This window comes from Nycticebus coucang, chromosome 4 (genome assembly GCF_027406575.1).
Source record: "Nycticebus coucang isolate mNycCou1 chromosome 4, mNycCou1.pri, whole genome shotgun sequence".
NCBI lineage: Eukaryota > Metazoa > Chordata > Mammalia > Primates > Lorisidae > Nycticebus > Nycticebus coucang.
The window spans coordinates 125541783-125555666 of NC_069783.1; the positions used below are offsets into that span (position 1 = coordinate 125541783).

General features: G+C 45.0%; 1 protein-coding gene across 1 annotated transcript in view; it reads right to left on the reverse strand.

Moving 5' to 3' along the window:
* The window catches only part of MYO1H (myosin IH), an 81660-nt gene that overhangs the window by 7529 nt on the left and 60247 nt on the right, over positions 1-13884 (reverse strand). The window contains exons 16-24 of the mRNA XM_053590109.1: positions 12222-12302; positions 11453-11558; positions 10238-10355; positions 7651-7764; positions 5235-5311; positions 3789-3857; positions 1810-1894; positions 940-1099; positions 248-331 (exon numbers count right to left, since the gene is read on the reverse strand). Coding sequence (XP_053446084.1) covers positions 248-331; positions 940-1099; positions 1810-1894; positions 3789-3857; positions 5235-5311; positions 7651-7764; positions 10238-10355; positions 11453-11558; positions 12222-12302 — 894 coding nt within the window. The remainder of the gene's footprint in view (positions 1-247; positions 332-939; positions 1100-1809; positions 1895-3788; positions 3858-5234; positions 5312-7650; positions 7765-10237; positions 10356-11452; positions 11559-12221; positions 12303-13884) is intronic.

Below are 13884 nucleotides of genomic sequence, written 5' to 3' on the forward strand. Positions count from 1 at the left end.
GCAGTGCAGGGGCCATCTGGATTGTGTTCCCATGGTAATAACAGTAGGAGCCATGCTGATTATAGTAGGGCTCTGCTCTATGTGGTCTGCACACATTTATCTTCAGTGCATCTGTGAAGCCTGGGACTAGCATGACCTGTGGCTTATAGTAGAAATAGTGGACAAGGCCTTTGACACTAGTATTCTGTGCAGGATCCACGCCCACCCCCTCCAGGATCCTGCCACCCTGCAGACACCCCTTCCCTACCATTGCTTTCCACTCAGCTGTGATCCTTCGGCAGTACTTCCGAACCAGGTTCCTCATACACATTTTCCTGAGCAGATCTGAGGCCTGTACGGAAAACATAGCACTTTTCCATCTACCTGACCAAAGTGTGAGTTTTAGAAACAGCCTTGTATTCAGTTTGACTTAAAGTACAGAGTTACTATTTTATGGTTAAAGACATGAACATTCTGACTTTGCTCTAACTTCTCCCTGTGGCTTCACTAGTGGTTCTCAAACTTGAATATGTTTATGAGTCACCCGAGGAGCTAGTTACAGTGGATCCACATCAAAGCCCTGCTAGTTTTTTCTATTTTTAGTAGAGATGGGGGTCTCGCTTTTGCTCAGGCTGGTCATGAACTCCTGAGCACAAGGGATTCACCCTCCTCAGCCTCCCAAAGTGCCAGAATCATAGGCACAAGCCACTATGCCCTGCCATCCTCAGGTCATCTTACGAGAGACACGTTCTACGAAGGCGGTGTGAAGCAAAACAGACTTCCACTGGCTTTCTGATGATATTAAAGATACTGCAAATTCTAAGGACTTAAATTTCTTGTCCAACATCCTTGCCAAGAAGCGCTTTGCTAAGGCAGCTCCTTCAAACTAAAGGGAGGCAGCACAAAGGAATACCCATCAAAGTCCGTGTTACAACTTCAGACTCCCACATTAGCCCTCACATTCTCCAAGATGCCAGGAGGCCTCAGCCAGCTCCTGTCCAGGACAGTCTTTGGAATATGATGCCGAAGATTCAAGATGTAATTCTTCCTCACAAACACTACAAACTCTTCATTCTCAGGACAAAGGGGTTTATTGCGATAGATGAATCCCTTGATGAACCTAAAAAGGAAAGTGTTCTATTAGTTTGCTAGACCTGAGATTTATGTTCCGAGTGCTAGAACATTTATTCACTGAGATTTATGTTCTGTCCTCATTTATTTGATTCAAAGGAGACCAAACTGGTTGTTTAAATGACCATATAGGCCAGTCATGCGGCCCACAGGCCAGTCAACCCCAAAGATAGATTGTTTCACCCACAGTGCTTGTTGTTTTGAGTAACTTGAATTAGTTACCAGGCTGCACTTGGCCCACAGGCTGTAGTCTGCCAATCTCAGGGAGGTATTACATAAAAGCTAGATTTTGGTTTTCAAGTGGTGTGGTAGCACTTCCCCTTGGTGGCCATCCACTGGATCAGAATAAATTAGTGCCCCCTTCGAGATGGACTGAGCATTCTAGTTTGCCAAAATTCTGACCTCACCCTGTGGTCTTATCCTAGCTCATGAGATTTACTCCCTTGACCTGCCTGGCATCAGAAGGCCTTTGGCTTTATGATTTTTGAGCAAGGCTAAGACAAATTACAAATGTACACAATTTCAGTCACCATCAAATTTGGGTACTCAGGCCAAGATGGGACTGAATTCCTGTGCATATCCTGAAGGGAACATTCCTTTCTGCACCAACCCAAAAATTACACCAGACTCAACCACATCCATTCCGTGTGGCACAACGGTGTGTGTGAGCACTCCTGCCTGTCATACTTGACAACTTACTTTCTGATAATCTGCACGGCCCACTTTCTCCTCTCTGCCTCCCTCCGAGCCAGGGCTCCACGCCAATAGGTTTCCAGTCTGATGGCTGAAAGAATTCACTGCTGGCATTAGAAGGTGAGCAGGATCATATTTAAATACAAAAGACTTCTCCAGAAGTTATCTACTTGGTGCAACAAATACCCAGATGCCCACTCAGCACCCTGTTCGCCCCAGAGATGGAAAGTCAGATGAATGTGATCAGGAAAACTGAGCTAGGGATACAGAAGAACAGAGGATGCTGTGGGAAGGGGTCAGTTTCCTGGCATCTTTTTTGGGGAGGGGGTGAAACGTGATGATATGGATTTAGTCTCGTGACCACTTTTAGCCTCTCACCTAGAGTTAACTTTGATTTCGTTGTCTACATTTAACACATTACCATGCGAGTCGTATTTAACTCATCCTAATTTTTGAGCCCGTGTCCTCACGAAGCATATTAACTCACAGATTTCTTGACCTTATTGTGTCCCCCTCAATTTTTTTTCTAGTGTGGCAGTCACGTTGTTAAAAATTGAGATACCTAATCCAGGGTACACAAAAAACTAGCTTTTGGCTTGTCAATCAATTTTTAAATGCTCTTCAAATTCAGTTACTTAGATTTTAAAAATGCTTTTATTTTATGCCTCAGAACAGCATTGTTTCTATACAGAAACAAGCAACTATAAACACAAACGTCCATCAACACAATGGCTAAGTTGTAATATATTCATATGAGCTCAGAGGCTGGCAAAATATGGCTTGTCACCTGTTTCTGCAAATAAAGTTTTATTGCAACACAGCCATGCCCATTCTTTGAGCTACTTGTGCATTATGATGGGAGGCTTGAGTAGCTGTGACAGAGCCCATGTGACCTGCAAGTCCATCACACCAACCTTTGATATAGTAAAATATGCACCAAAGAAAAGGAATAAATGTACACACATCTGGTAGAATTTCAAAAACAATTTTGAGTGCAAAAATGTCCCTAAAGATACCAACAATCTAATTTTATTAAGTTCAAAACATGCCAAACTATAAATGTACTATTTAGAGATACATCCATAGGTGGTAAAACTATAAAGAACGTTGTCTTTGTAGTTGTGACAACAAAATTCAAGAATTCCAGAGTGGTTACTTCCAAGAAATGTGTGTGTGTGGCTGAGGGTTTTGTGTGTGAACGTGACTGAGGCGGGACAAAAAGGCAGTGACTCCAGGGTACTTGTGGTGTTTGAAGCATTTTTCAGAAATTTTAAACGTGCACATCTTGGCTGGGTGAGGTGGCTTATGCCTGTAAACCTGGCACTCTGGGAGGTCGAGGCAGGTGGATTACTTGAGCTCAACCAGCTTGAGCAAGAGGAAGACCTTGTCTCTACTAAATATAGAAAAAATTAACCAGGAGTTGTGGGTGCCTGTAGTCCCAGCTATGCAGGAAACTGAGGGAGGAGAATCGCTTGAGCCCAAGACTTTGAGGTTGCTGTGAGCTATGATGATGCCACAGCACTCAATCCAGGGCGACAGAGTGAGACTCCAAAGAAAAAAAAAAAAAAGCACGCACATGTCATAAAACATAAAACAGCCTGGGTGGCTGAGTACAGTGACTCACACCGATAGTCTCAGCCGTTCAGGAGGCTGAGGCAGGAGGATCCCTTGACCCAGGAGTTTGAGGTTGCTGTGAGTGAGGCTGACCCACTGCATGCTAGCCTGAGCAACACAGTGAGACCCTGTCTCAAAAAAAAAAAAAAAAAATCCCCAAACCATGTCTGTAGAACAATGATAAGCCGCAACATTATAATCTCCAGTAAATAAAGAAATGAGAAGAGGCCCAGAACTGGACCCTGAGGCAAGGACAGGCAAGGCGAGAGAACTTGCAAACTAGCCTGTGCACCCAGGTGCCAAGGGGATAAAGAGAGAAAGGGTGAGACTCTGGCCGACTGCAAACTGCTGAGTTTCTGTGTAATTCTTACCTGCTTGTCTTTTTCTCACATATTCTCTCCTTCCTTGGCAGCCTTTGTATGTGGCTTGAATTCTCGCAACTTAAAATAAAACAAAACTTTTGGTGAAATGGTTTTTCATTTGTGTGGCTTTGTGTTATGACTTCCAGGAAGGAATGGGACAAGGGGGCCTCAAAGGCTGGGATGTAGTGATGACACAGGAGGCCCATCACAGCATCACAGAAATGGGTGCTGTCGGGTCACACTCAGCTCGGTTCCTAGATGCTGTCCAGTAACCAGGGCTTCCTTTCTGCCCTTCTCTTTCCTTGCCCCAGAGTAAGGAACACCAGCAGTAGAAGCCCCCAGTTCCATGCTGCGCATTGCATTTCACTCTCATGCTCCCGTCCATGCGGTGGGCATTATCAGAACTTTATACAAATGGGCAACGCAAGTGTCTTCAGACAGTGAAGACACTTGCCAAGGTCAAGGCAACACAGCTACTAAGGAGGAGTGTGAACCTAGGTCTGAGTGGACCACAAAACACACAGTCGCCCTCGTGTCTCCATCCTCTCTCTATCCCTCCATGCTGTGACTAAAGTCCCTCCAGAGGTCAAGTTTATTGAGGCCTCACAAAGCAGCAGCATCATATTCCCTGAGAGCTGGTTAGAGATGCCGACTCAGGCCTCCCGAGACCCATCCAAGCTGGCGTCTGACCTATAACTAGATCCCCAGCCATCAGGGCCCACTGCAATGGGGGTCAAACCATGAGACCCTCAAGGCTTGAAGCCCCAGCCAGACCCACATTGAAACCACAGCCCTACTGCTTACTACCTGTGCAGCCTTCACCAAGTTACCAGCATCTCTGTGCCTCAGTTTCCCTGAATACAAATTGCTGATGATAATACCTACCTCATAGGTTTTTCTGCAAATAAAAGAAGATCATGGGATAAAGACTCAGCATGCACCTGGCACACAGCAAGCCTTCAAGTGACTCAAGCATAGTCCTTGACAGATCGGTTATTATTTGAAGGGTAAGCCCTGTGTCCCCAGTCATTTTGACTTTTTAAATTTTTTGCATTTCCTGTCACCCAACTTTGCTCATTTTACCATTCACAATACAATACCCTGGCTGTAGGTTTGGAAGCTATGCCTTCCAATATCAGATACTGTGATATGAAGTTTTTAAAACCTTAATTAAAGGGGGATGGTCTCCCATGGTTTTAGGTCCTAATGGTGCACAACAGGGTCTGCTCCAAAGTGGAAGGTACAAATGTTTACATTTCTGCCTTATCCACGGCTGGCCTCCAAACACCCATGAAGGCATAAATTTACTTGTGTATTTTTATAATTCCACATCTTGTTCCTGGTTTCCACAGTGAATGCTTCTCACATTACATCAGACACCCAGGTTTCAGATCCATTCCCACATTAAACTTGTTCATTTCACATTCTACTGAAATAAGGGCAGAAAAATCATACCTAATTGATGTTTACTAAATTCAAAGGCATCTTCGGTTGCAAAGAGAGTCCTGGGGAAACGAATGAATATTTTGGTTCTAGAAGTGAAAAGAAATGTATTCATTATCAGTCAGTTACCATCTGTGGGGAGTAGTTGAACCGTGTTGCCCCCACATGTTGCCAAAGTCCCATCTACACAGAACCTCAGAATGTGATCTCGTTTGGAAAGAAGGCCTTTGCAGACATGATTAAGGTAAGGAGGGAAATGAAATCATACCAAAGAAGGTGGGCCCTAAATCCAACAATAGTGTCCTTAGAAGAGACAGAGAAGGACACACACGGACAGACCCAGGGAAGTCCTCGGAGGCAGAGATCAGAATGATGTGGCCTCAAAAGCCAAGGAGTGCCAGGAGCCACCAGAAGGTGGAAGAGGCACCTAAAAGTAGCACAGACCCCTGATGAGTCCTGGATTTTGGACTTCTGGCTTCCAGAACTACAAGAGAAAAAAATGTTGTTGGGGTTTTTTTGTTTGTTTGTTTGTTTGTTTTGACACAGTGTCGTACTCTGTCACCCTGGGTAGAGTGCCATGGCATCATCAGAGCTCTCAGCAACCTCAAACTCTTAGGCTCAACTGATCCTCCTGCTTCAGCCTCCCAAGTAGCTGGGATTATAGGCACCTGCCACCAGGCCCCACTAGTAGACAAAGGGTCTATTTTTAGTAGATACAGGGTCTTGCTCTTTCTTAGGCTGGTCTCAAACTTCTGAGCTCAGGCAATCCACCCGCCTTGGCTTCCCAGAGTACTAGGATTATGGGGGTGAGCCACCTCAGCCAGCCTAATTTATGTTGTTTTAGCCAGCCAGTTTGTGGTAATTTGTTCTGCAGTCCTAGGAAATGAATACACCATCCTAACTTCAAGTAGCTTCTAATTTTTAAATAGTGATAACAAAGAAGATAGATCTGAAGTTTAAAGAAGATTCCATTAACCAACAAAGAGAAGTTACCAATACTGGTCTCAGATTTGCCTGTCTTCACCCTGTGCCTTGTGAGGATAGTTCCCAGAGCAGCCACTGGCTGCGGCAGCGTGTCATGTCATGTGATCCCCCTGCCACATTCCAAATTATGGGATCTGAGGCAGACACACCACCTCTGACCTCCATGGCCTGCCTCCCTCAGGATGTGCCGAATCTGATTCCCCTTAGGGATTTGGACTGACTAAATAACTGTCTGGAACAGAGCCCAGAACAAAAGCCTAAAGATAGAGGCCGGGGCCAGGTAAGCTGGCTAACCCCTGCTATCCTAACACTCTGGGAGGCTGAGGCTGGAGGATCACTTGAGCTGAGGAGTTCTAGACCAGCCTGAGCAAGAGTGAGAACCATCTCTACTAAAAAAATAGAAAAAGTAACCAGGCATTGTGGTGGACACCTATACTCCCAGCTACTCAGGAGGCTGAGACAGGAGGATCGCTTGAACTCAGGAGTTTAAGGTTGCTGTGAGACTGAGGCCACAGCACTCCAGCCTGGGTGACAGAATGAGACCCTGTCTCCGAAAAAAAAAAAAAAAATGATAAGGGGCCAGGATGCCATCAACAGCTACATACAAGGAGGAGTCAAGAGCTGGCCGGGAAAGAAAACCTACTACTGATGGAGTCAAAGGCAGAGATTCTGAAGGGGAGAAGTCCCACAGTCTAGGAGCAGAGCCTGCTCATGCTGGGGCACTGTTCCTTGAAACCACAACAAACCTGACGAAAATGACTCACAGAACAAGCTCACACCATTGCGATTCATCCCACGGAGTTGTGTCTGAAAGTTCTCTGTTCACGACAACTACAAACTATAGTTCAGATACCAGAGTTCTGGAACATTGCTTTCTGGGATGCCGAAGATGATTTCACTTTGGATGGGTCCCAGTTGCCAGGTCTGGCAGGTCATGCAAACATTTGAACAATAAGAGAACCAAAGCTCACAGACGTAAGTTGGTGCATCTTGGCCCCTTCTTCATTTTGCAAACATTTCTAAACCTGCTGAGTCAAGTTTAGGACCCAGGGCTCCCTTGTTAACGTCATCTCCTCTGACAGGCAACTCTACAGACCAGGCGTTCTCAAACTTTTTAAACAGGGGGCCAGTTCACTGTCCCTCAGACCGTTGGAGGGCCGGACTATTGTTAAAAAAAACAACTATGAACAAATTCCTATGCGCACTGCACATATCTTCTTTTGAAGTAAAAAAACAAAACAGGAACAAATACAATCACATGGCCTTATGTGGCCCGCAGGCCACAGTTTGAGGACCCCTGCTATAGACTTTCTAACCATTCAGAGCTGCATTTGAATTGGATAGAAGCATCTGTGTATAAATCTACATAAATCCTAGGAACTGAGTCTCCAGGAACACTTTGATGGCAAGAACAGAGACCATTTGGACATCTGTCGTCACTTACTTCCCTAACTTGTATTCCTCGGGTTTGTAGCCAATGTACTTAATCAGCCGTTCTACACCTTCTGCTGGAGGCCCGCACCAGTGCGGCCAGGTATCAGGGCACAAGGATTTGTACCTGTACGGAGAGAGGAGAGGGACATCTAGAAGCCAGGGTGGTACCTTACTCCAGTTCCCCCCATTCCTGGGCAGAGGTCTGCTTAGCTCCCACCACCCTCAGTATATGGGGCTGGCGCCCTACTCACTGAGCCACAGGCGCCACCCCAGAGAAAGGATTTCAATAGAGTAGGCAGGTTGACCTGTCTTCACAAAACAATGACATCATCAGACACACCCAAGTAATTTAATTCCCCCATAGGGATCTACCCAAGAGAAGTGAAAACATGGGTCCACGTAGAAACCTGCACACAAACGTTCATAACAGCATGATTTGTAGTAGCCGAAAGGTGGAAATGACACAAGTGTCCATCGGTGGACAACTGAAGAGATAAACAAATGTTTTCTAGCACTAGAAGAACAATTTCCATGCTTGGGAAGTAACACATTTTTTTCCCAAGGGTAATCTTGGCTCTGATGTTGACTTAAGAACCTATAGATCAAGGTTAAAATCAACACAACTGGACCAGCTGGCACCCTCAAAGATACCAAAATCAGGAGGCCGGGTGTGGTGGCTCACACCTATAATCCTAACACTCTGGGAGGTGAAGGCGGGTGGATTGCCTGAGCTCAGGAGCTAGAGACCAGCCTAAGCAACAGCGAGACTCTGTTTCTGCTAAAAATACAAAAACTAGTTGGGCCTTGTGGTGAGTGTCTGTAGACCCACCTACTAGGGAGGCTTAGGCAAAAGAATCAATGAGCCCAGGAGTTTGAGGTTGCTGTGAGCTGTGACACCACAGCACTCTACCCAGAGCAACGGAGTGAGACTCTGTCCGCCAAATAAATAAATAAATAAATCCCAAATCCACAGAAGCTTCAGTCCCTTATGGTATAGTATCTGCACCCACCCTGTAAATTTTAAATCATATCTAAATTACTTATAATACCTAACACAATGTAAATGCTATCTAAATAGTTGTTATGATATATTTTTAATAAGTACTGTTTTTTTTTTTTGTAGAGACAGAGTCTCACTTTATGGCCCTTAGTAGAGTGCTGTGGCATCACACAGCTCACAGCAACCTCCAGCTCCTGGGCTTACGCGATTCTCTTGCCTCAGCCTCCCGAGTAGCTGGGACTACAGGCGCCCGCCACAGCACCCGGCTATTTTTTTGTTGCAGTTTGGCCGGGGCTGGGTTTGAACCCGCCACCCTCGGCATATGGGGCCAGTGCCCTACTCACTGAGCCACAGGCGCCGCCTAATAAGTACTGTTTTTTATTGTTGTCTTTCATTATTTTTTCCCTAAATATTTTTGATCCACTGTTGGTTGACTCTGTGGATATGGAACGTGTGGATAAGGAGGGCTGGCTGTGGATCTCTTTGTCCACTAGAAAGCAGACTCCATGAGACCAGGGTGGGGTCTGACCTGTTCTCTGCTGGAACTCCAGCTGGCTCAGAGCAGCTTCTCACTAGTATTTACAGAAAAAATGAATGAGACTAAGACAGCAGCAAAAGAGGGAAAAAAAAAGTATGACATTCCAAAAAGTGCAAGAAGATGGAAACATCAAGTATGTGTTTGCAGGGAGGGGTGGGGTGTGGCTGGTGCTTCCTGCCATCTTCACCAGGAATTGGATTCAGAAAAATGGATGGGACGTGGGAGAATGTACAATAAGTAGATGGTAGGCAAGGACAGTATGTCTAGGGTGAAAAAAAAAAGGCAAATAGTCTGTCTGGCAGTTCTTCAAATGATTAAACTCAGAAAAGCCTGATATTAGGTTGAACTGTGTGAAATTGCCACTGATATCTAACCATTCTGATCTCCCCAAACAACCACTTTATTATGCTTATCTTGACAGTGTATTGTTATTTTAGTGGCGCAGATTCACACACAGCCTATCACCAAAGAAATGCTGGTGTACAACCCACTTGGGAGTGCATGATTAAGTCCTTATAAATCCCCCAAGCACAGACTATCTATTTACAATCTATCCAAGACAGTACTTCGAGCACAGACAATTTAATTTTCACCTTGCAGGTAAGGAATAGGTCATAGCTATAAGAGACAGAATGAGGATTCCGACTCAAGTTTGTGTTTCCAAAGCCCCTGCCGCATGATGAGAGGCACCTCATGATGCTAAGGCACCAAACCAGTGGAGACGGTCACAAATGGAGAGTCCGCCCATCTAAGTCAGTGGGGGTGGGGTGGGGTGGAGTTGGGGTAGGGGGTCCACCCCTGTCCCTGGTGGCAGGTCTATGTACTTGGCTTTGCCATTATGATTGAAAAAAATTAGGGATTAGTGGCATGAATAGATGTTGATAAAATTTAGCCAGGTTTTTATGCTCTCCAAAATGTTAGTGTTCTTTTTTTTTTTTTTTTTGCTGCCTTGACAACAGCAAAGAAGAACAGACTAGGGTTCCCTAAGGTACGGCATCTTGTTTACCACCAGATCTAACAGACTCATGCATAGCCAATGCTATTCTTTAGTAACTTTACCTCTGCAAAAAATGTTCATATTTCCGCCGGTAGGCAAAGCCAGCCCGTCTCACCCGCAGGTGCTCCATCAATCCCAGGTACTTGATCTGATGACTTACGAGGAAGTCGTCAAACTTGCCTTTGGAGGAACAGAAAAAAAAAAAATGACAGTAAAGGGCCCCACTTAGTTTAAAGTGGCTTCATTTCAAACTAAGACAGAGAGGTTGCAAACCAAAGATCTATGGGAGGCTTGAGTGCAGTGGCTCTCGCCTGTAATCCTAGCCCTTTGGGAGGCCCAGCCGAATGTATTGCTTCAACTCAGGAGGAGACTAGCCTGAGTGAGAGTCAGACCCCATCTCTAAAAATAGCCAGGTGTTGCGGCAGGCACTTGTAGTCCCAGCTACTGGAGAAGCTGAGGCAAGAGAATCACTTGAGCCCAAGAGTTTGAGGTTGCTGTGAGCTATGACGCCATGATACTCTACTGGGGGTGATAAAGTGAGACTCTGACTCAAACTAAATGAATGAATGAATGAATGAATGAATGAATAAGGGCTGGATATAGCCACAGACATGTTTTCTTAGGTTTCAATTGCGTGTGTGTTTAATGGAGGGAATTTTATAGGAAAATTTAAATTGAAATTGAAATTGAAAAATCATGAGATCTAGCCACCCTGGGCCCATAGTCCCACATGGCAACAACTGGCTGGAAGGGAATAGCACTGTTGCCCCTTTAGATAGTTTGCCACAGTCCCAGTTTGCCGCAGTCCCCTCCAATCCCTACTGTCTTTCACCCTCTCCTCCTGTAAGCCTCTGACTATACGACTTCATTATAGATGATGGCAAGAGCTTGCAAACCCAAATCACAGACCGTTCTGGGAGATTATTCACTGGCTGGAGAAAAATAATGCTGTTTCCCTTCACCTCTGATACTTACCTGCCTGGCTCAATTGTGCTGCTCTTAAAGCTGAACCAGGGCTGAGCAACGCTTACCCAGAGCCACCAGAGAAGCTCCCCTCCCAGCTAGTTTACCAAGGGCTGAGCAATGCTTACCCAGAACCACTAGAGGAGCTCCCCTCCCAATTGGTTTACTGTCCATTATTTAAAAAGAAAAACAATTCACACGCAGATGACAAGAAGAGAGCTGTGGTGGGTCTCAGGATCCTAACCCACTGCCATCTCGGTCAGCCTTGCCAACCTTTTCTCTGAGCTCAGTGTTCAGAACAATTCAAAACTCACTGGGTTCTTTCCTCTCATTGGGCTTGATACAACGGATATATGAGGGTTCCTTAGAGATGAGAATTTCTAGAAGGCTGCTCAGACTGTTTTTAAACTGAGTCCCCACCTGCAGAGAAAGAACAAATGGAGTAGACATTGCTGGTTCTGATACACACACAGATGACTGGTCAGGGCACAAGACTTCAGCCTTTTAGAGATGAACTCTCAAAAGATCATTTTATTTGCTACCAGTTCATGCGTCAACAGGCAGCTTTGGATGTGCTGACTTAGAAGCCTACCCTTGGTCTGGTGACACAGAAGCTGAACAGGTGTCTGTCTGGGAGGTTTTACTTGCTCAGCAAATACATAGTGAGTGCCTTGTAGGAACCAGGGCTGCAGCTGAGCCTGTCCCTCTCTGCCACTTCCCCTTGGGTTTCCTTGTTGGCATACTTCGTTCGTGACACTGGTGCTATTGTTAGTGTTTTATTCAATGGTATTTTCCCAAACCCTCCTCCCACTAGATTGTAAGCCCCTAGATTGTAGTGCAGGGACCTTGCTAATCTCCCCATGCCCAGCACAGTGTCTGACACGTAGTAGGTGTTCAATGGATGTCTGCAAATGAATGAACTAGTGTTAAACTTGAAAAGTATATTATTTAGTAGAATCTGCTGGAGAGTGATATTTCCAGGAAAGGGGAGGGTGGCTTAAAAAGTGGAGGCCATCACGCCCCCCGCCCCCAGCTAATTCTTGTTCCCTTTCTAATTTTGCACCAGCATTTTTTCCCACTCACTGTTGGTGGCCTCCTCCGGTTTTCTAACTCAGCCACCAGGAAGCATTCCCTCAGAATGCTGTTTGTGGACTTGCACAGCACCTGTAAGTGAAGAGCACCACAGTTGCCTTTCAGAAGTCACTAAGGAGCCTCCAGGCAGGCTCACAGAAGTGTCCATGAGGTGACAGAACCAACCATCTGCATCTTGAGCATCTGAAGACATTCCTACTGCAGAAAAGGGGAAGAAATACATGAGGTTGGGTGCACTGGCTCACACCTGCAATCCTAGCACTTTAGGGGGCCAAGGTGAGAGCATGACTTGAGGTCATAAGTTTGAGACCAGCCCGAACATGACTGAGCTCCCTTCTTTACAATAAAAATAGAAAAAATAGCTGAGTGTAGTTGTAACTACTTGGAAGGCCGAGGCAGGAGGATCACTTGAGCCCAGGACTTTGAGGTTGTACTGAGCTACGATGGTGCTACTGCATTCTAACCTAGGCGATACAGCAAGACACTGTCTCAAAAAAATAAAAAGCAAATAAGAAAAAGGGAAAAAATGAATCAAATACAAGAGAAAAAAGCCACTGCTTTGCATACTTGCTGAGGCATTCTCTAACATGATGAAGTAAAAACTGTTCCCTAGTTCAATGAAGCCGCTACAGAATAAACCAGCTGCTGAAGATAGTGGTGTTAAGTGAAGACAGCAAGATGCAGGAACACATGCACAGTGCGCTGTTCTTGTGTAAAGAGATAGAAAAAGAAGAGCGGACACACACACACATATATATATATATATATATATATATACACCTCCTAAGCTGTGCGACCCCTGGAAGGATGCACATGGCTCAGGCCAGGAGCGGTGATTCACACCTGTGAACCTAGCACTCTGGGAGGCCGAGGCTGGTGGATTGCTTGAGCTCACAGGTTGGAGACCAGCCTGAGCAAGGGTGAGACCCCATCTCTACTAAAAATAGAAAAACTAGCTGGGCATTGTGGCAGGTGCCTGTAGTTTCAGCTATTCAGAAGGCTGAGCCCAGGAATTTGAGGTTGCTGTGAGCTATGATGACACAATGGCACTCTACCCTAGAGTAATGGAGACTCTGTCTCAATTAAAAAAAAAAAAAAAAAAAGAGCAATTGGTCCTCAGAAGAGACAGTTGGTGGTATGTGGCCAAGAACATTAGTTTTTGAACTGTTTGATTTCACCCCGCTCCGCGCATGTTTTCAAAATAATCTATGTTACAAAAAGTCCTTCATTTTTTTAAACTGCAGTTCTCAGTGAAAACGTTTTTCTCTGTATACGTACAATGGAATATTAGTCATCCTTAAATAGATATTCTGTCACAAGCTGCAAAATGGATAAACCTTGAGGATGTCATGCTAAGTGACAGAAACCAGACTCAAAAGGACAAATACTCTATGATCCTTTCATATGAAGTACCTAGAATGATCAAATTCCTGGACACAGAAGGTAGAATAGTGGGTGCCAGGGACTAGAGAGGGGAAATGGGGAATGGTTGTTTAGTGGACATTGAGTCTCAGTTTTGCAAAATGAATTATGGAGATTAATTGCACAATAATATCAATATACTTAACTGCTGAATTGTACACTTTAAATGATTAAAATGGCAAACTTTGTGTTATGTATGTTTTATCACAATTTAGTTTCTTTTTATTTCAGG